The sequence below is a fragment of the Colius striatus genome, chromosome 10 (genome assembly GCF_028858725.1).
Source record: "Colius striatus isolate bColStr4 chromosome 10, bColStr4.1.hap1, whole genome shotgun sequence".
Taxonomy (NCBI): domain Eukaryota; kingdom Metazoa; phylum Chordata; class Aves; order Coliiformes; family Coliidae; genus Colius; species Colius striatus.
The window spans coordinates 20,211,304-20,234,162 of NC_084768.1; the positions used below are offsets into that span (position 1 = coordinate 20,211,304).

The window sequence follows — 22,859 nt, forward strand, 5'->3', positions numbered from 1 at the left end:
CAGTTTCACCTTGTCTGTTGAAGGTCACAATTTTCACAAGCATACAGTACAGGGAGTCTTCTGGTTTCATGCTTGTCTTCCTTCTCCAGCCCTGAAACAACTCTTAGCTCTGTTGCTTTGGGAGTAACAAGGCAAATATTTTCTACTAAAAAGTATTTTGAATGTAATTGACACCAAATGTAGACATTGTAACAGGAGTACAGGGAAAGGAACATACTTTCACCTCCACAGGAAACTAGATGTGTTCTTCATAGTGCATTTTGCTATGCTTAAAGTTTTTCTGTTAATAATTCATATGGCCCATGGGCTCTGAATTTGAGTGAAGTAAACGAGCTTGCCAGGGAAGCTGTATTTGGGATCTCTAGGCAGATTCTTAGCACAGTAGGTTCACTCAGTGTTATAGTGAATAGACATAATTTATGCTCTAAAAAAAAATCATACTGACTTCAGGGAATGCTAAAGGTGAAAGAAGCTGATTTTGACCAGGAATTGTCCCCGTATAACAAGCAGAGGTAGTGTCACATGAGGACATACACCTTGATGTTTTTGTTTGCTGTTTAACTTTTTCTTCTTACTTTTTCTGTCCTCTTCAATGCTCCTGCCTTTCCCTAGATGACAGCAGAACCACAAGCCAGCTGGATGAGTTTCAGGAGTGTCTATCCAAGTTCACGCGCTACAATTCTGTGCGACCCCTGGCAACATTGTCTTACGCTAGTGACCTCTACAATGGCTCCAGCATAGTATCCAGGTAAGACACACTGTGGCATCTCATGTTGATCTAGGCTGCTCTGGCTGAGTTAGTAACCCCTATTAAACAAATAACAATCTCTAAATACGTAACATTACACAGTTGCCTCCCAAAAATAGTTTTGTAACTGTGTGATTATTGTTGACATGCAAAGGCACTTGGGTGCCCCAGTAATACCTTTTGTTCACATGGGGTTGGTCAAGATGGAATGCAGAACCTTTGAGGTGCCACTGAGTATCTGCAGCTGTTGTGGTGAAGCATGAAGCCTGCTGTAGGCTTAGTCCTCTTCATGTTAGTACAGCTGTGTAGTGATTCAGTTCTCATATTTTAAGAAACATCCATCTTGCTTGGTGTTGGCAGTTTTAAGAATGTGTGGTGGTTTTAAATATTGTTGGTGAATCCAGTCATAATAGCAAATACTAAAAAGTTGTGTTATTTTTAACTTTTTTACTGTGATTGTTTGACCTCTTGAGTGTCGGAAGCTCTGTTTACAGTGCTTAACACTAGTGAGGGGGTAGCTGTGGAAAGCCAACTTGACAGCTCTGTTCTTGCCAACAACAACTCTGTATCCCCTGCTGTGTAGTGTGGTCATGTCCTATGTGTCGCTGGTGAAGCTCATCTGAGCCTCCCGTGGACCAGTTTGGACACTTAACTGGTGAAATGTTATTCTTTCAACAGAATTGGTTGTTTCTTGTTTAGCCCCATGAACCAACCAGCTTGCTTAGGAATTAGACTTAAGACAGCATGTGAGACAGAGAGAGATTGGGGCCTGCCAGCAGCCCTAACCTTAAACTGGTTTCGGCTACTGTGGAAGCATTAAGCCCAGAAGGTTTGTTTAGTCTGTGGTAGCTTGTTTTGAGCTGGTTGTGGTGGACAAAATGATGCAATGTGTTAACTGGGAAGTCTTTTCTGCATAGCTTATATGTAGGACCTGTTAGCTCCTTACAGACATGTTTCACAAATGTAAATGTTTGCTCGCAGCAACCTTTTGAGGGAGAGAAGTAGCAACATCTCTATGTTATACCTGGGGAGCAGGAGATCTGAAGTGGCCATACTTGAGGTCTAGAAAGAGACATTAATATGAATTGATCTTCTGAGTCTTGATCTATTGCCTTATGAAGGGGCCATTCAGACAGCAAAAGAACTGCTTGAATGTTTGTTGAAAGACACCAAGATGTTTGCACTATGTGAAGAAATGGAATTCCATGTGTAGTGTGGAATACATATTTCTAAAGCAGCATTGATTCCTTAACTACTACAATATGTAGCAGGAATGTATAATGTCCAACTTAGCCACAGAGGTCAGAACACAATAATCAGTGATCTGACGTATATTTAACCTGCACTGATTGGGTTCACACTAGCTGCAATGAAATGCAGATGGGAATCTCACTGCAACATAGACAAACTTCCTCAGCTACCAACTTCAGCATGGATTGGATTTTGCTGTTTTGCCCTTTCTTCTCCTTGACATTCTGCAAGAGCAGCATTTTTGTGGTATTTGGTTAGAAAATGCTGGAAGGGCAGTAAATCTTGGCTCCGGTTTTGAAGGCATTATAATTCTTGGGTGAAATATGTTTGAAAAGTATGTGTGTTACTGGTGTTAAAATAAGATACTGTAGGGCCTCTCTTCAAGCCAATACTAGAATCACTAGTTTTAATGCATTTAACTGGAAAATAACTTTGGCTTCCAACTCAAATGTTCTTTTCTACTCAAGCTTGTTACTCATCGAGGCATTTAAGAATTTTTTAGGAGTTTTAGTATGTGGTCTGAGTAAGACTGTTCACATCTGAGCATGTCTTTAAGTGCTTTGGTAAAACAGAGCTGCCGAATGTGCTGCTACTGTAAATCTTGTTAGCTTCTGGCTATCCAAACAGTTCCTTCAAAGTTTGAATTTGTTAATCAAGAGTTTACACATAGTATGTATTGGCCAATGTGCTTCTCTGTTCACCATTTTTCTTCATCCAAATTAATAGCCTCAAGTTTAGGGAGTCTGATGCTAAATGAGGTGTGTGTCTCGGTGATGGCAGCTTAAGAGAATAAAAAAGCAGCTTTTGGATATGCAGAGATGGGACAAATTAATTATCTGGGCACTTTAAGAGCTTATTTTTATTTCTGTAAATGCTACTTTGTTTGGTCCACTGCACTGATTTCTAAAAACATTCCTGAGCATGCAGTAGGAAATGGTAATGAAATGACACGGAATCAGTCTTGCTGCTTAGCGCTTGCTGTTGAGGCAAAGACATTTAAATAAAAAGTAAGTATAAAGTAAGGAACTCCTGAACTTTTTTAGCAATTATTTTCTGGGATATTTTAAGTATATGTGAGAACAACAGTAGAACCGACTGGAAGTTAAACTTCCTTGTGTTTGTGTTTTGAAATAACATGCTGTTGTTACAAATGTGCAGAATACAGGAGTGTTTGGGTGTGCATTGCTTTTACCTTCTGTGAAATTCACACACTGGACTCCAAAAGATCTACTGACTTAAACTAAAAAGTTTTTAAGATGTATTAGCTTTATGTTTATAAAGGAAGTCAAGGGAAATATGTTCCTTATCTGTGAAACCTGGATGTTTATTTAGAAGGGAAATAAAACTGAGTTTATGGTAACAGGACAAAAAGTGTGATTAAAGACTGTATAGAAACAAGCTGAAAAAAAGCCTGAAACTGAACAGGAACAGTGTACTCTCATGAGTGCCTTGCCACAGGCGTACTTACAGACACCTGGACTCCTTGAAAATAAGAGACTATAATCAATACTTTGTATATTGTGTTACTACAAAAATTCTGATGAAATATTTAGGAAAGTTCCATCATATTTGGGATGAAGGGAGAGGCCCATGCTCTAATCCCCAGTTGCAGGTTTCCCAAGCCTGAAAGGAAACCTGTCCCAGGGCCCCGAGCTTTGCTAGGCAGGCTGCAAGGCAGTGGCCCTGCAGCCTCCGCACGATGGCAGCCGCTGGTTGTGGTGCTGGCGGCGTGAGGCCGCGGCTGCAGCGGGGTGCCCAGGCTGTGCATCTCCCATCACAGGCTTAGGGCCATCACTGGAAATGTGCATCTTCAGCCCAGGGAGGGAATCTTCCTTATCTTGCTTAGAAACATACAACCAAAACTTTAAACCTTCAAACCCTTTTTTTTCCCCACCCCTTATTTGCTTCAGGAAAAACATATTAACAGAGAAAGATATTCAGTGACAACACATTCAAGGCTTTGCAATTGCAGGTCACTCACTTTTGCTTTAATATTAGCATGCTTGCAGTATGAACATATACCTCAATATGCTAAATGGGTTTTTTTTATATAGTCTGTTCCCTTAAGTGTAAAGTATTTACATGACTTTCACAAGTATATTGTTATGTTAGAATTGGGCCAGGGAATAAATTTTCCGTTTGTTATGCCCTCAGACAGAGCAGTTGTCAGGGCTTAACTTTTCCCTGCTTGCTGTGGCAGTAAATAGTAAAGGCTTTCTTTTAAAGATGAGTCTGTAAACTGCAGCGTTAGCATTACAATGATTTATGTAGAAAATTGCTTTAGCACTGTCAGAGGCCTTCAGAGAGTAATGTCTCAGCCTTTCCTATTTTTTTAAAAAAAGCAGAAAAATCTCAAACGACTATATCAAGATGTTTGTCTGGAACCTGGTTATCAGGAAGCTGGTTTTGCCTTCTGGGTAGGTGCCAGCTCCGGTGGAAACAGGAGTACGGCCCTCCCAGAGGCCCTAAGGTTTGGAGGCAAATGGTGTGGGTTTTTGTCATCTACTCAGAATGCAAATTCTTTTGGTTAGCTTACCATTTGAAAGGTCTTAAATGATATACAAAGGATTTTTGATAACCAACATTAACTACATTTGTCTAAAGACACAGTGATTTACAGAGAGGGAAAGAATCAAGATTTTTGGTTGCTGAACCCTCACTCAAATGATCTGTTGAATCTTGAGACAGTGTTTAAAATCTGGATCTGACTTTTAGAGTCTTTTTTTTTTGCTTTCTAGTTATTCTGTTGTCTGTAAGTAATGAACAAGGCATGAAGACATTTCTCTTTGTATTCAAGCAGTTTCAATACTGTGTTTTTGTTTGTTTTGACCCTTTCAGTAACTTGATCTGAAATACTGTTGTCAGATGTGAGCTTAAAAGAAAAACCATCCATTAGGAGTATGTTTCCATATGTTCATTGCACTATTGTATTTTTTTGTTCCTTTTTACTATGGACCACAATTACTCAGTTCTAAGACAGACTTTAACAAGGTAACTTTTAGTTCTGTCTGCCATAACAAGCCCCTCTTTTACTTTTTTTTTTACAGTGCCCTAGGCTGGCTAGGATTAGATGAGCCATTTTATTAAGTTTGTGACCAGCAATGCTTCTATCATGGTGGTAAAGATAAATGAAAGAAATATAAGTGGCTTTATCCTTCACAGGATTATGTTTCAGAGTACAGTAGATGCTGTTCCTAGAGAAATGAGGAGGACTGACTTTTTTTCTTAGTCTGTTAAATCGATCACTTCTTAAATGGACTCTTATAAGTAAATGGCAGCTCAGAACTGTGGATGGATCTGTCTTATTTGAACTCTTCCCACAACTGGGAGGAAGAGAGAAATGCTTAGATGAAGATACTTAAACTGCAGAATGGCTGAGGAGACAAAGTGTAATACTCTGAACCTACCTGAGGTTTGTGCTTTTCCTATGATTCTCTTGCCTTCTTCTGAGGCATTAGCCTATAGACCAGAGGTTGTGTGGAGCTGAAATGGGATTTTGTTTAATTAGAGCCAAGGAAAGTACAGTACCTTTCCCTTGCTTTTTCTTTTTTCCTCTGAAGTGCAGAACTGGTAAGTTTTCTAGTACGTGATTGTGCTCTGAATCTCCTGAGCAGAAGCTAAATGTGACTTGGGCTCAGCAGAGCAGTTACACAGCTGTCAGTTTAGCTCTAAATTCAGAGCTCAGAGACACGCTCAACTCTGTAATGTAGCCACTCCAGGTCCCCAGGATGGGCTACTAGTGCTGAAATGGTCTCTGAAACCAAAAAATAACAAGCATCTTAGTTCTTGCTTTTCAGGTCAAGACTGGAAGTAAACCTTCTGGTGACTGCAGTGATACTACAGAATGAGAAGTCTCTTCTTCCATCAGCATATGTGTTCACTTCTAGGGGTTGGCCTGGTTTTAGCTGAGACAGTTAATTTTCTTCCTAGTAGCTGGTGGGAGTGCTGTGTTTTGCATTTAGAGAATAATGTTGATAACACTGTTTTTTTTAGTTGTTGCAAAGTTGTATTTATACTAAGTCAAGAACTTTTTAGCTTCTTGTACCCTGCAGCAAGAAGGCTGGAGGAGCATGAGAAGTTAGGAGGGAACACAGCCAGGACAGCTGATGCAAACTGGCCACAGAGCTATTCCACACCACAGAACAGCATGCCTAGTATATAAAATGGCAGGGAGGGGCAGATCACTGGTCAGGCATTGGTCAGTGGGTGAGGGGCATTTCCATTAGGCATCACTTGTACTCCTTGCCTTTTATTTCTCTCTTGTTGTATTCCTTTTCATTACAATTACTGTTATTTAGTAGTTATTTTTTTATTCCAATTATGAAACTGTTCTTAACCTATGAGTTTTACTGGGCTTTGATTGTCTTCATCCCACCAGGAGCAGGTGGAGAGGAGTGACTCTGTGTCTGTGATGCTTAGCCAGTGGCTGGAGTTAAACCACAACAGGGGTAAAACTTAAAAGGCTTGAAATGGAGAAGTTAATGAGTGGAAGTTGTATGCATAAACGGTCTGTTAAAAATATTGAAGTCTTGAAGAGTTTGGGAATTGGCTTTTAAACCGAATGAGTTGAACAATGATTGCTCTTCATGTTTTGGGGTTTTTGTAACGTCTTGAAGAAACTTTGTGTAGCTTACATAAGCAGTTTCCATTTCTTTGGAAAATATTGTGTAGTGGTCACTGGCTGCAGCATGGGGCAGGCTTCCCAAAGAGGTTGTGCAAGCTGCATCTTGACAGGTATTCAGGAACTGGCAAGTGCAAGCCCTGTGGAATCTGGTCTGACTAAAGAGATGCCCCTGCTCTGAGCAGGATATCAGACTAGAGATCTCCAGGTCTTGGGGGCTGTACCCTTGTGATAAAGATACATCATTGGATCATTAGAAGCTTGAGATTCTGTCCCCAACTTTCTGCTGAGTGTCTTCCTATAGCCTTAGGTTCTCAGGAGAAGCATTGTCCTTACATGGTTTTGCCACTTACAGTGCAAAGAGAAATTAACTTCCTTTGAACTTAGGGATCCACCACTTACAAATGGGGGTTAATACATACAATCCTGTATAAATTAGAATTAGACTGGGCTTTTTTTAAAAGAAGCTTTGTAAAATACAGGAATTTAAAATGGATGCTGTAGTGTCAGAAATGTCTTCTGAGAGATGAGTATTTAGGCTAGAAGGATGGTACCATGTGGAAGTTGCATTGCATCATTGCATCTACTACTTCTTCATTGATCAGGACAAAAATCTTCTCTGTGAGGCTGCAGGTAGCTGTCCTTTTGTTCCTCCTGATGTTCATGTGATAATGACTATCATCATGCTGTAGTGCTGTGTATTGGCCTCAGGAGCTGGACTTGCAAGCCAGGAAATCTTTGCTTTCACAGCATCATCTACACAGAACTTCCATGCTGACAGTGTTTGTAAAAGGCAAAGACAGATAGATTTCCTTTAATTCTCCTCCAATTTTATAGCTTTCTTTCAGTGCTGAATGTTTATACAGTGTATTTTTTGTATCTGAAAAAATAAAGCCCATTATTAATAGAACACAAATTTCTGTTGCATAATACAGTGCTCTTTTTATTTTCTAGCCACATTTGTTGGAAATGCCTGCATTTGTCATTATCTGAAAAGCATTAGCATGCCTTTGGATTTTTTTATTTGTTCCCTGTTTTACTGAATAGAGAAGTGAAATGGTAGGTAATTGAGGAAAAAAATACATTGAGGTGGTATGTTAAGATGTGCGAAGATGTATGGTATGGGCTTGAAAAGTTCTGAGAAAAAAAGCCTTACAAGCAGCTCAGCCTGGAGAAGAGGTTTGAGTTGATGGATATTAATATTGCCTGTTTTATTAAATACAGACTCTAGGACAGAGATGTTTGGGACTTATACACTGCATAGATGTTTTTAAGTTATGAAGTGTTGCTTCTGTTCTTACAGGATTGTACACAAGTGTGTGAACAAATGTATACATTTGTGCAAATGAAGGTGGAAGTCAGATTAAGTTTCTCTATATGAGAGACTGTGAAATTAAGGGTGTTTGTAGGTACCTTTTATTTTCTCTAAGGAATTATTTAAGGCTAACAGACAAAATACTGACCAAAAAATCCAAAATGCCATCAAAACAGTCTCCTGAAACAGATGTGGTATTTAGATGAGAAAAAAAAAAGCTTCAAATGGCATTTTAACCTTGTTCAGTCTTCACCAAGCAGCAGGACCACTGGAGTTAATTGCCCCAGCCTCTTCTTTGGCTCCTGGAGACAGCTCATCTGTAGCATATGGACCCAATATTTATGAAGGCTTGTGCCCTGACTGGTGCCTGTTGGATTGAGCTGAGGTGCCTTAAAGAGGTTACTGTCTCCAGCTGTCCTTCCTGATGCCATGCTGCAGGATGTCTGGAAGAAGAGCTGATGGCAGAGTCAAGGGTCTTTAGAGACTTGCATTAATAATATGGCAGGCTGTATACAGGAGTGCTGGGCTGGGTGGGGATTTGTTCTGAGAAGTGAGACCTCTGCAATGCTATCAGCTGGAGCCAGAAATGTCTTCATCTGCTGCAGCTAAATCATGGTGGAATTGTGAATTGGAGCCTATGGACAGACAGTTTACGGTGGTGTTTATAGTCCTGGTATTGATGGAGACTTTCTGTGCTGAGTTTTCAGATGCGTTTGTTCCTCTGCCTCTTTGGCTTTGTCAGCAGCTGCCGTGCTCAGTTTTGAAGAAACAAAATCCTTGTTGATGCAGTAATAAATGTGGTGGCTTGAAAACAAGCTTGCAAGCTTCTGAATAACTTTATTTAGAATGTACTTCAGTGTCTAGCACAACTGATTGAGTTCCTTCTGACTTAATGGCATAGTCCTGATAAGATAGTACTGCTGTGCTGACAAACTTGCAGCTCATTGTGCAGCAAGCCTTTCTACTTCAAACTTCTTCCTTATACAGCTTGGGCAGAGGCTGCTGCCTTCATTTCTGGAAATGTTTCCTGAGCTCTAACAGAAAGAAGACAGCTGAGTATTTTTAGAGCCTTAAAACCACTTACACTTTAGTATTTTGTAACATTGAGGCTGTGCTCCTGCTACTGTCAGAGCTGTTTGTAACCTACTGTGTATCAGCCCAGCTGGGAGAAATGGCAGATCCTAGTTGTCAAATATGGATAGGTTACCCGAAATATTACAGCAGACAGACTGATAATTTGGCTTGACTTTTAAATAGCGTAGTAAGAAACATTCTGCATTAAACTATTGCCATTTTTAGTTAACATTTCCTTTCTCTAGCTTACATAAAATGGTGTTTGTAGAAAAACTGAATCTAATCCTCATTAACTGGCATGGTAGTTGTTTGCAGCAGCTTTGGCTCATTGTGCTTCTGTGTATCTGGCATATAAACCCTGGGATTGTCATCATCTTCTCTTCAGCATGCAGAAGAGCATCGCGAAGCAGTAAAGTGGCTTTTCATCAATAGGCTTTATGTTCAGTTGCTTGCAAAATTCAGTATTTCCCTGTAGGTTTTCTCATCATTAGTGCTAATTAAACCAGGTTCCCCTGAATATGTGTATGGAACACAAAACCATATGCAATAGGACAGGATGTCTAGCTATAGTTTCCTAGACAAGACTGGATGTCAGCTATGGCTTCCTGGGAGAGGAGATTAGGTCTGGGATAACTACATGTTGCTTCCCTCCAAAGTAGTGGGGATGCTGCTTCTGAATGTTGAGCAGGACATACAACTAATAACATAGCAGAGTATATTCTCTTGTATTTTTAAAAAATGACTCTATTTTATCTAGTGATGACACAGCATGAAAGTAATTCTGTTGGTTTTGATTTCAGAGCTGCAAAGTGGATCTAAACCCACCAAAACACCTTTAATTCAGATTTAATATTCTCCTTTAAACAAGCTCTTTATGGAACAGAAATATTGCTAAGTGGTCTCTGTTAGAATTCATGGCATTTCATTACACTTAAAAGGATTTTTGTAAGCATGAAGTGGGCCTGGAACTAGGTCTAACGACATTACTTTGTCAATGCAGTACCTTTTTATGCCTTTCTTCAAACGAAGCAAAATAAGACTTCAGGCTACTGTGTCTGCAAGAAAGAAGCTCAAAGTGTGACTGAAGCATGACTGGTGCAATAATGTCTTGCCAAGAGAGCCTGAAGGTCAGGACCATTCTTCTCTGTGCAGTGCAGGCTTCGATGAACTGTTATAATGCCCTTCCCTGTCTGTTTTTCCCAGCTATGGGGTAAAAAAAGATAACCAACACACAGAGCTGACTTTCTAGTATCTTCTTTTTGTGTTTCAAATAGAGGTTTGCTTAGGATGAGTGTATTCCTATCAGATGTTTGAAGCCTGGAGGGAGGCAGGTGTGATGGCAGGGGAGAGTACTCAAGGTGCATTCAACAGCAGCTGGTGCTACTGAATCTGAAGCTGGAATGTCTCAACTCCAAGGAATGGAATCAAACTGAAATAGCTTGGTGTCCTCTGTTCCACCACTTTCAGTAGAGCTGAATCTGATCCACCGAGAGGCCATAATTATAGTAGCCAAAACAATTTTACCTTTGTTAGAGGACAAATCTGATAATTTTCTGGTAATCTGAGGGTCACATCTAACCCAAATTAATGTGATTCTTAGGGATGGATGTGTTTACTCTCTGATAGGATGCATTTAAGTGGAGTGGTTTTTTCCTTATATTTTTAATTTATCCATATAACAGTCTAGAGAATCAAAGTGGTCCTTTCTGAGTAGAGAATATAACAATCTACCTGGGACCATGGTATGCTTGCTCAGTTTATATTTTGGAAAACCTTTAGCATTTTAGGAGTTTGAACTGGGAAGTATATTCAGGCAGCAGTCATCTGTCCTTGTCACTCTAGCACAGGTGAAGGACTTTAGAATAGCGGCAGTGACCTCATTTAGGTGGTGCTTTGGAGTAGGGAGTAGCTTGTGTAACTGTTGCTTTGTTAAAAAACCCACATTTTTCATTTCAGCCACTTACAGCTTTAGTAAAACAGACTTTTTATACTGAAACTTAAGCTTTGTCTTAGTAGTCTTTGTTTTTATGTGGCAAGATATAGACTTTTAGCTGATGGAACACAAAATCTTGAGTGCTGTAACAACAGCTTCCTATGCCTGAATACAGCTTTGTTTTTTTAAAAACTACAAATTAGTATGCTGGTGCATGCTTAGTGACACTAATTACTTTGCCTTAAAATACCAGTCTGCTGTAAAATCAGTCTCTCAGGTATGTGATATTACTATCAATTTTTGTATTGGTCTCGTGTGTTTAACTGTCTGTAGTGGTGGTCATGCTGTTGAATTGTAACCTAAATTGTTAATCCTGGACTTGGATGCCTCAAAATGGGCATTGGCAATAGGGAGCCAGGCTGTAAGATGGTGTGACTTGGGACTGTTAGAAGTGACAGGATATTCCTTGGAGGTCAGGAAGTAGAAGCACAAAGTGAGAAAGACTCTGTAGAAATGTAAGGGAAGAGAAAAAGCAAGCTGCTGTTATCTTTCTTTCCTCCCACAATTTAAGTCTTCCAAAACTGAGAACTGAAAATTGAAGATACCTCCATGTTGCAATTAAATATTGTACCACAGCAAGAAAGGAGTCGGGGTTAGATACAGAAATAACAACATATTAGGTAGAATTAAAAGGCTTTGGTATATTCAGGAAATATACATATATATATATATATATATATATATATATATATATATATATATACACACACATACAGTTCCATGAGGGGGACTGAGTCATCTACTTTGTGGAAATGGCAGCTCCTATGATCACAGATCTCATTACCAAATCACAGCTGAGGCATTTACAGTTATAGTTGCAATTGTAGAGTGTATGGAGAGGAGAGAGGAGTGGCTGGCTGCAGACCTTTAACTGGTGATGCAGTTAAAGGCAAAACCAGTTAGATCCAGACTCTACCCCCTTCTTCCCAATTTCAATGAGTAAATGTATTCTGCACCTATTTCTTGGGGAAGTTTGTTGGGTTAGATGCCCTTCCATTTTGACCCCTGTGGCATTTCAAACTGCAGCTTCAAGTGTGAGCTGGCCCAGGATTCTGTCTGGAGGGCACCTAGACCTGTGCTGTCCCTGCAGAATCTCATAAGTGCTGCAGAGTTGTCTTCTTGGCAGCCTCCCAGCATCCACAATCTTTACACTGGGGATGCTGAAGGATATATCCATATTTATTTCTGTTAATAGCCCATATGGACCAGTTGTTCATGGATTACATGTTGGAACCAGTTGTTGATGTTGTTGGGTTCACTGTCACCATGTCTTGCAGGAGTGCCTGGAGTGTGTGTAGTTTTTAAAGTGTGTCTGGGGGAGGGGAAACCATTTGTAAATCAGTTTTCTGGTGAGTGTCTTCTACTTCAAGTGGGGAGTGACTTTTTTGATACCAGTCTTGCTGTTGCCTTGTTCATAACCCTTATGGTAAGGCAGCTGCTCTGTTTTTAATCAGTTTAGTTACCCGTCTATATTTGTCCTCTAACTCCAGCATAGCCTTCTGGGGTGTGCAGAACAACTGTATGCACCATCAGGGTGCAAATGTAGCAAAGTTCTACACAATGGCAGAACTGGTAAATACTCATGCTTTACTGTTTCCCCACTGGTCTGCCCTCAATGCCAAGCCAAACTTCCAGATATGTTTTCAGAAGCAATTTATTTTGTAATTCTATTTGTTAGCTGCAAGTGCTCTCCAAGGTCGTAGGTTTTAGCATTAAATAAAGCAATTGATTTGTAATCTCACAGATTGAGAATAAAGATAAGCAGCAAAACAACCAGAACCCTTGAGAATGTGTTTACTTTCTATCAGCACTTAGTGATATTTCCATAAGATGCTGGTCATTAACTTCTTAGGTAAAAGAAAACAGTGACTTGGGAACTGGAGATGTCTCTCTTCTATTTTTGCTAGAATAAAACAATCAGGTCCTTTCAATTTGATTTTTATAAGTAAATTCTCTTGCATAGTTGTAAGTCTCTTTCAAATATCCAGGAGATTTTGCATCCCCAAAAGATTCCTTTATAAAAATTCACCTGGTCTTTATTGGTCAGAAATGTGGCATTTAAAAGTAGATTTAAAAAAAGGAGCAGTTGCCAGTTGTTTCTAGCATCTACATCTTTGAGGAGAGAGGACCACTGCTAGTCTGAGAGGGAATTTCTTTGGATGTTCAAAGACAAAAATTTCTTACCTCCAGTGTTTCCTTAAAGTGGAAAAAACATCCGAATCAGTCTCCTGCCTCTAGAGGATGTTGCTTTGTGATATTGCTGAGGTAGATTTGTAGCACACAGAGACAGTTGGTGCTCCATCTGCCCTTTGAGAGGTTGAAAACATTTACTGTCAGTTCCATGTTAAGTCTGCTTAAAATACTGATACTAAAACACATTGTTCTTGTTTTAGCAGGACATTAATAGCCATTGTATGTGTGTTTAATGTTGTTTTGACTCGCTGGTACTTCTTGCCACATGTGAAGTGCATGCTGTTGTCTAGTCTGACTTATGTCTCCACTCTGTGACCTTTTAGTCAAAAATGATAAAGTATTTCCTATTACTCTATTGCACATCAGGCTAATGAGGGTGATACTCTGGTGGGAGTTCAACAAGGGCAAGTGCAGAGTCCTGCACCTGAGGAGGAACAACTCCGTGCACCAGTACAGGCTGGGAGTGATATACTGGAGAGCAGCTCTGCAGAGAGAGACCTGGTGTTCTGGTTGACAACAAATTAAACGAGCCAGCAATGTGTCATTGTGGCCAAGAAGGCCCATGGCATTCTGGGATGCATCAAGAAGTATATGGCTAGTAGGTTGAGGGAAGTCTTCCCTGGTGAGGAATCTCTGCCCTGGTGAGGTCTCATCTGAAGTCCTGTGTCTAATTCTGGACACAGAGGGATGGGGAACTTCTGGGGAGGGTCCAGCAGGGGGCTAGTAGGGTGATCAAGGGACTGGAGCATCTTCCTTTTGAGGAAAGGCTGCAGGAACTGGGGCTGGTTTAGCCTCGAGAAGAGAGGACTGAGAGGTTACCTTGACAACACTTACAAGTATCTAAAGGATGGGTGTCAAGAGGATGGGACCAGTCTTTTCTGTAGCAGCCAGTGACAGGACAAGGGGTAGCTGGCACAAGCTGGAACACAACAAGTCCCATATAGACTTGAGGAGAAACTTCTTTACTGTAAGGATGAGGGAGCCCTGGCACAGACTGCCCAGGGAGGGTGTGGAGTCACCTTCTCTGGAGATTTCCAAACCCTCCTAGATGTGTTCCTGTGTCATCAGATCAAGAGAAACCTGCTTTAGCAGGGGGTTGGACTGGATGATCTCTAGAGGTCCCTTCCAACCTCCACCATTCTGTGATTCTGTTGTCATTGTGCTGATGACTAACTCACTTTGTAGAAATGTATCATCTGCAAAGCAGAGTGATGTTGTTCAGGGCTGGCCCCGTTGTGTCTGTTGACTTCTTTTGTGAGTTTTCATATAGATAAGCCTGTGTATAAGCAAGTGCTTGCCCTGACAACAAAGACTTCAAGTAGTAAGTGAGGGGAATACTATCAAGCTAGTTAATTGCAAATAAGCGTTGCTTAATTCCAAACATGTTTCTAGAAGTCTTGTAGGAAAAAAGCACGAAAATAACTGTTGCTATGCAATTGGACTGTGTACTAATCCTGATTAGTCCAGAGGAAGCACATCTTTGCAGATACTAGGAGTAGTTTTAGGTGGTAAATAATCCACTTGATGCATTACTGAGATTGTTCATATTTTTCTTTGTAAAATGCTTGCTTAAAGCTGACCAGCAGAAAGTGAGAATGCTTTTACCAGGGCTGTGCACAGGTGATGGAGGCCAAGGTGCACATGTGTGTTCTCCTGGCCGGGTTGGGTTTACCTACCTCTCTGACAGCCAGCAAACATCTGTACAGGTGGTGGCTTAGTTCTGCATGCATTTTCTCCTTGCAGTGTCTTTGCTGTTTGAAGGTCATAGGTCTGAATTTATTTCATTGGTTATTGTTTTTTATTAATTTTTTTAATGATGTATATATTAATAGATATATTGAAATACTCATTTGTTATGTCTACAGCATGTATCTATTAAAAAAAGAGAATTTGTTAGAGAAGCAAACCTAACCCAGGTGATAGAGGTTCTATTCTATTCTAATAACTTGACTTTTTACCAAACATTGTAATACATTATTTTTTTTTCTTTAACAGAAGGCTAAGGGTATAAATTGAATCCAAGTAGATGAATCACTGCCATCAGTTTAGTTGTGCTTTACCTGAATCCACAGGGCAGTGAGCAGGAGCTGAGACAGCAGTTCAATTAAGATTGTAGTACAAGTAAATCCATTGTTTTGTGTCATAGAAGCTTTTGATTATAAAATGCCCCCATAGAAGAGTGAACTGAGAAGATGACAGAGAGGGATGCTTTCAGCCTGTTTGTATAAAAAGTGATTAGACTAGGGTAGATCTGAGGCAAAGGGAAAGCAGTCTGGATGCTTAGAGGGCTTCTTTCCCCCTCCCTTGTTATTTAAGTAGAATCATGCTTGCGTACTTGCTTCATTCCCCAGCCATAAGCACGTTCCTTTTCTGTTTGGAGGCTTGTGATTTTGCAGGCTTGACCCGACTGGCTCATTTCTCCTCTAGCAGGCAAGCAATCAATCGTGAGTGGGACCGTCTCCTGCCACTGCTTTGGAGAAGTTTAGGTGCCTGAGTTAAAAGGCCAAGTTGCAAGCTGTTTCATTGAATTATTTTATACCATCAGACTGCGTATCAACAATCCTTTCTCTCCATAGTTTAAAAATAACTTGATATCTCCTTTACAAAGACTTGAAAACTGTTGGCATTTAAATTTATCTTCCTTTGAAAGCATTGCAGTCCTTTTGACTTCACAGCTATGTGGAGAGGTAGAAAACTCTAGCTGTTGTAGCTATGGGGGCAGCCTGAAGAGCCCTCTTTCTTCTTTTAATTGGTTAAATGCTTTCTAATTGTAGAAGGGTGCCTTAAATACCCCCTCTCTCAGGACTTTTCAAGCGTGAATGTGAAATCTGTGTAAACTCTATTTTCTCAGATGTCATTCAGAACTTGCTGCCTGTTTCAGAAATGCTGGCCTGGAAAAAAAGAAACTGGTAGGAGCAGCAAAGATTGAGATGAATCACTGGGTGGAAGAAGCCCAAAAAAGACTCTTGAAGTAGTAGATGGACTTCTTAGTCAAGAGACTTGAGGAGAGCTCATAACTGAGAGTACAGAAACCTAGAGACTGAGGGCAAATGCTACCACCAAACTCTTTCTGGGAGGATCAGCAAACCGGTGTCTCACTGAGGCTGATTATTGAGGTAGATGTATGTGCACAGCCACCCTGCCCTGTCTGAGGTGGCACAAACTGCAGGCAGGAGGGAGGTCCTAGGAAGCAGGTTTACTTCCCTGACTGCCAAATGTCCAATAGATTCCTTGAGTCCTTCCAAGGTGTGAAGGTAGCAATGACATGAGCTGTTTATAACCTGCTGCCTGCCTGCCTCTCTCAGATATATTTCATGTACAGCCTCAGGCTTTTCTCATTTGCAGCTTAACTTTGTTATAAGGTCACTGCTTTTACTTCCAACTTCATTGATATCTATTACAATATTGCTCTGCAGTTCAGGAAAGAAGTTGCCTCAGTTTCCATGAGCAAACCAAACTGGAAGTCATAGTATGCACGGTTTTTGCAGTACTGATGCTATATTCTGACCCTCTGTTGTTGCTCAGGAAATCTAGAATGGGGTTTTTTCCCACAAATACGGGTTTACCCTGCATTAGCACCTAAGAGTTCAGCAAACTAAGGGATGCAGCAGTGCAATGGAAAGAGATCAATGGGCAGTCATCCTGTAGCACATTGTTCATAGAGCATCCAGCTGAATGTTAAGCACATTTCCAGGGCAAGCTGTCAGCTTTGACGTTTTGAGTACAGTGTAACGTAGACGGTATGGTTGAACTGAAAAACCTCTGGAGTGTCTGAACAAAGATCCTGGCTGCAAGAGGGAGATTGTGCTGTCACAAAAAGTCCACTTCAGTAAACACAGATGTGTGGAGGAGATTAGAACGTGATGCCTGAGAGCAACAGCTCCATACTGTTGGCACACGTGCCAGACCTGACCAAGGTGTTCTGAGCAGGGTGTTCACTCACTGCAAATTGCAATTCTCAGCTCTGCCATACAGAGACATTGAGGTGGTAAAATATTCTGCTGATAAGTACATGTGTCGTGTTATGCAGTTCTCAACCTGTGCTTTTGTTCCTCAGTATTGAGTTCGACCGAGACTGTGACTACTTTGCCATCGCTGGGGTGACAAAGAAGATTAAAGTCTATGAGTATGGTACAGTCATTCAGGACGCAGTGGATATTCACTACCCTGAGAATGAAATGACCTGTAATTCCAAAATCAGGTAGGCTTTGCCTTTGCATTTGAACTCAGAGGGCCTTTTCTATTTGCTTGTTTCTATGCCGTAGCTGTTTTGGTTTCTTTATCCCTTTTGGGAATGGGGAGGGGAAGGAGGAAAGCAGGAGCCAGTGGAGAGACCTTACTTTGAACTCTGGTGGGATCAGATGGCACAAGTACTGTTACTTATGTATGCCAGGCTCTTCCAAGGTCATAGCAGGCCCACATGTCTGGAGGAGAAAGGGACATAAGCATAAACTGCTTTTGTGTACCTTGTAAATGCTATTAGATACCTACTCAGTTAAAAGGAGAACAAAAGTGGAGCAGTGGATTTGCCCCAGGTCAAGTCTTAGCTTGTCTCAAGGTAAATTCCATGCCTAGTTTTTCATAATAGTCATCACTTCCTTCATTCTCTCTTCTCTTGGTTGACAAAATCCTTTCCATTCTGATGAGAAGCTGCTAGTCCTCAGGAAGTGTGCCTCACTTCAATGTTTTGCATATGAATTTGTGTGCCTGAGTACTGTTCTGCTGGGCCTCATAATACCAAGGACTTGGGAGAAAAACTGTGCCTGATTTTTTAATTATTACTATTTTTGCTTCTGTGCTGCTATCAGCCTAGTTTTTATCTTTTTACATGACTCAAAGAAATAGAGATCACCATGTCAGAACTTCAGTTGAAAGCATCTCACTAACATAACTTAAAAATCCTAATTAAAAAAAATTGTTAAAGCTCAAGTCAATATTACAGGGAGTCAAACCAATTTGGAATTATAATAAAAGTCTCCAGCATCTTTGAACTTATTTGGGTTTATTTGGTACTGTAAATTTTATAAACAATAAAGCACTCACAACAGTGTAAATAACAAGCTTAATAGTCCAGCTTCCACAAAAAAATGTTGTGCAACAATTAATAATGTTTGCAATCTTACTTTATAGCATAAAAGTAACAATTTTGTAGTTGACACACTTCTTTAGATAGATCAGTCACTCCTGTGTCACTGGTACTGGTTAACTGTGTAACACTATTTTATGAAGGAAAATATGTGAATGTAGCTAACTCTTTGAGTCTGGCTTTCAAGATGGTAACAGTCAGAGGGATTTGTCTTGATAAGCCATGCTGATTGTAGAGCTTGTGTTTTTCTGGGCTTGTGGAATGTTTAGTATTTTTGCCTGGGTCCTAGTACAGTTCACATTGTTCAGCTTCTTTATTATGGACAAAAGAGCAGAATAGTAGGAGAACTGTATAGCAGCTGATTAATACCTTTTGCTTTAATTAGAAGGGGAAAACAACGTGTGTTTAGTATTTCTCGGTATGTCTGAGACAACTTTCAGACTTGGTACTTCAAATTTGACAGGGATCTACCATGATGATCCTGCCAGCCATTAGGTAGTTGTCTCTTCTCCAGCAGCTGCCAGTGAGGAGAACTGCTTTAACACCTTCAGCAATGTTACTCTTGTTAGTTTTGTGCTCCAGACGACACACTGCTTGAATTCAAAATTTCTTCTCTCCATCTCCAATTTAATGCATATACACATTTAGATATATATATAAAACTATGCTGAATGTTTTGTCCTCTGATGCTCTGTGCCTCAGCAGAGGTTGACACACTCCTCTTCTTTCATTCCCTTGCTCTAGTTGCTCTCATTCCTCTGAAGAAATGCATTTTTTTCCCATTGGCATCTCCACATTATATCAACCTTCCCTTGGCATGTGGGTGCCTTTGGTTTTGACAAATAAAGTTAGGCTGTCAGTCAGATGCATCCTTGCTATATCCATTAGCTGTACTGCCAGTCACTGGTGCTGGGACTCGCTGTCGTGCTGTTGAGCAGCATAATAACTTGCTGTTCTGAAGTGGCGTAGCTTGAGGGGGAAGTTATATGTGAAGGCTCTAATTTAATTATGGAATATTGCAGTGCACTGAAAATGTGCCCATATAATAATAATAAAAAAAAATCTATAAACAAGTGGAGCCTGCTTTTGGTAAAAAGCCTTGGCTTAAGGCTGTTCATCTTAATTTGAGTAGAGGTGCAACTTTGTCCAGAGGTTCACTCTACCTGCTAATGCCCTGTCTGATATTGAAGACAGACTTGTTTCTCCTATGGCACGTGGGTGGTACCCCTCTTCTGAGCATAGATGCAGGGGTCTGCGTGCAGATGGGATTTGGTGACACGTCTCTTCTGCTGAAGCTGGTGTGAGACACACTGGCAGGGCTCACCGTGTCCCTCCTGTCCTCATGCAGCACCAGAGCTGTCTGTCTGTGGGTGCTTTGACTCTCTAAAGACGCATCATGAGACGCTCACCCTAAATTGATCCTGTTTAACCTTGTTCAGAGTGATGTTGCTGGAACATAAATCCTTAGCAGTTATGTTGGTGACTCAGCTTTTGGAGGAGCCGCAGCTCTGATGGGCCTTTATAAAAGGAGACAGGTGACAGCATTTGCGAGGACTTGTGTCTGGCCAAGAGCAAGTCTGCTGGCCTGGAGCAGCTGCGGGAAGGGAAGCCCTTGCCTGGGATGAGGCTGGCACCAGCTCAGTCCTGCTCTGCTGTGTGCCAGCTGGGCGCCTGCTGAAAGGTTGAGCTTCATGCCAGCAGTAATTGATTGTAGGCTTTTCTGGAGCAGAGCCCTGGTACCAGCTGTAGCTGAGTCTTTCTTCCTCTTTACCAACCCCCTTTTTTACACCCACCTGCTTCTTTTTTTTTCATAATCTGCTGAGCTTTCTCATCCCTATTTTTAAGAATGGGGAGGAAGTCAGTGTGTTGGGTTTGTGGTAAATGTGCATTGCATCCCCCGGGAACAGCAGTGGCATAAGCTTCCAAGAAAAACACAAGATGACACATAAATCCCCATAAAAATCCCATTTACAGATTCATAGCTTCAGTACAAGAAACAAATCCTGGCATTGTGTAGTAGCTATAAACAGCACCCTGTGAGCTAATTATGACTTGCTGTGTCTCTAGCTATGGCAGACAATCTGCAGTTCCCGCTGCACAGGAGGAGAGGGGAAAGGACAAGAGGAGGATGAACAGCTAGCAGCAAGCCAAAGCTCTTCTCCAATTTATTCAAGAGTCAGATTTGTTGTTTTGCCATGGGTTGTAGGGAGAAGACAAATAAGGAGGTCTAGCATTCAGGTTAAAAAAAAATGGTTTTAGACCTCGTTAATCTACAATAGGTGATGTGCAAGTGTGGTTGGGTAAACACACTTTTGAAATCCATGTTTAGTATTCTGTATGCTCACCACTGTGTGTTTGCAGCATCTGTACTTTGGTGATAGATGTTACCACAAACCTCCAAAATCAGCTGCATCTATTTAGTCAATGGCAGTAAAAGCAAAGCATCAGTAGGGGTTTTTTTTAGGAAGCTGCTAGTAGCTTACCATTTTTTGGTTTTCAGTGTCAATGAACCAAATGTGTGATTGCTGTATCTTAATAGCAATTCACAGGCATATCCATTCTCACCCATGTTTAAATTAAGCAAAAACTTGTCGTATGGTGTTTTTCATCTTTGCTATGTGGAGAGGTGTGAGCTCTCTTTATGCCGACAGACCTCACGAATGGTTGTGTTGGATATCTGTATTTCCAATGCAGAAAATGTTTGACACCAAACAAGTTATAAGGAAACAGGTCTTCAACTTGAATTCCAGTTTTTAGAGTAACTGTTTCACCTTACAATAAGACTAAGTTTTTCTTCAAGTATTTGTCTCTTAACCCTCCTAGAGGTCTTCTGTGGATTGATTAGAAAAAAAAGGGTTTTAAAACATTGATAATGTGATTTCCTGTGTGTCTGAAGAATTTGGTTAGCCTTGTCATGGATGTTCCTTGTAGTAAAAGATTACTCCCTTTAAAAACACTTCAGTCCTAAAACTACTGGGTATGGGTTGACTCATGGTAATAGACTCTGAAGCACTTGGCACTCAGGAGGAGGTCAGACCACAGCAGTTTGTGCCTTATTAAAAGCTTTAACTCCGTTTAACTCTCCCTGCCAGAGGAGCTGTTGACACTGGGTAACTTGATCCTGGATTTGAGGTATTTCAGCCATAAAAATGCTGGCTCGTGAAAGAAACATCTTTGTGACTGACAACATTGAACTGGCTGCTTCTATCTTGAATAAAGTGAAGGATGCACATAAATCTTTACGAGGTCAGGATTTCTGTATGTCTGGATCAGATGCTGAGGGTTAGGTGAGTGTTTCGGAGGTCAGACATTAGCTTTTAACTATAGACTGTCTCCAGGCTGATCTCCTAGGAAGAAAAGCTATCACAACTCCTGGTGAGTTAAACCTGTGAAGTGTAGTAGTTGTCCTGTTTCTGGATTAAAGAACAAAGCAAAAACTGAAAAGAATATAGTTACTAGTATTGCAAATAAACAATGGCCTCACACAACTCCTGTTAATCCAGCTCTGAATTATACATTATCTCAGCCTTAGGCAGCTATTTTTTGAACCGTATCCGGTAGCCTCCACATTTCAGTTTCTTCCTGCATGTAGCTGCAGGCCATCTAAAGGCTATCTGCAAAAGGTTATTTCTATGAACTTATGGGACTTCACTCTTCAAAACCTGTTTGAGGACTGTGTAAGCTGTGGTGTTGTGGTCCATCTCACCTTTGCCCTTTTCTCCTCTCCAGCTTACTCCCTCATGCATTTTTGAGTCTGATCAATTTATTACCCATGATAACAGCTCAAGGAATCTCCTCAAAGATGTCATCTTTGAAATTTGAACAAAATTGCTTGTTTTGAGCATGGAAGAAAGGTCAGTGCTTCCCTTGAAGGGAGCATAGCAGGGGAGCCACATGGAAGAGGAATATCAAAATGTCCCAGCTGCAAGACTGCCTTCTTTCAGGCCTGTATCAGTACAGAGGCCAGGGAATACAGTCTAAGGGCAATCAGCCCTTGTTAAAAAGCATGGTTTGCCTAGAGAGGCAGCTTACCACCAGATCCAACCCTGAACTGGGTTCTCCAAAGGTTGCTTTAGAGAATTTAAGTTCTAAAGAAGCTCAGGTGTTGCAGTGTCAAAGATAAAGCTGTAGTTTCAGACTTTGCAACACCAGCCCAAATCTCTTTACAAAGAGAGTGGTGTGATGATGAGGGGAGAACTAAGAGCTGGAACAGAGCTGTTTTTGTCTTGTTATGATTCTTTAATCATATTCTTTAAAAAAGAAAGATCTATGGTGTGTGTGACTTAAAAGGTGTTAATTGAACCACTTAGTGGCTGCAAATCCCTAAACATTTTTCACCTGTCAGTTCCTGTTTTTCCATCTGTCTGTCTACAAATGCTTTCCAAATGAGTGTTAACCCCTTGTTAACATAACCAGACTGGAGTGGAACAAAATGCTTAGCTTGGTCTTTGCTGTGCCAGACCTAATAGTCATGTGTTTGGGCACAGACATCCTTCATTTTTCTCCCTCTATATTGATCTGATAAAATGTTGCCTCTGCCTATAACCCTGGCACTTCCTGTATCCTTAGATCTATCAC

At 40.8% G+C, this 22,859-nt stretch overlaps 1 protein-coding gene across 2 annotated transcripts in view; it reads left to right on the forward strand.

Annotated features, from left to right (window-relative positions):
* The window catches only part of COP1 (COP1 E3 ubiquitin ligase), a 128,584-nt gene that overhangs the window by 37,033 nt on the left and 68,692 nt on the right, over positions 1 to 22,859 (forward strand). For both annotated transcript variants that reach the window (XM_062003461.1, XM_062003462.1), the window contains exons 11-12: positions 613 to 748; positions 17,253 to 17,396. In XM_062003461.1, the coding sequence (XP_061859445.1) occupies positions 613 to 748; positions 17,253 to 17,396 (280 nt within the window). The remainder of the gene's footprint in view (positions 1 to 612; positions 749 to 17,252; positions 17,397 to 22,859) is intronic.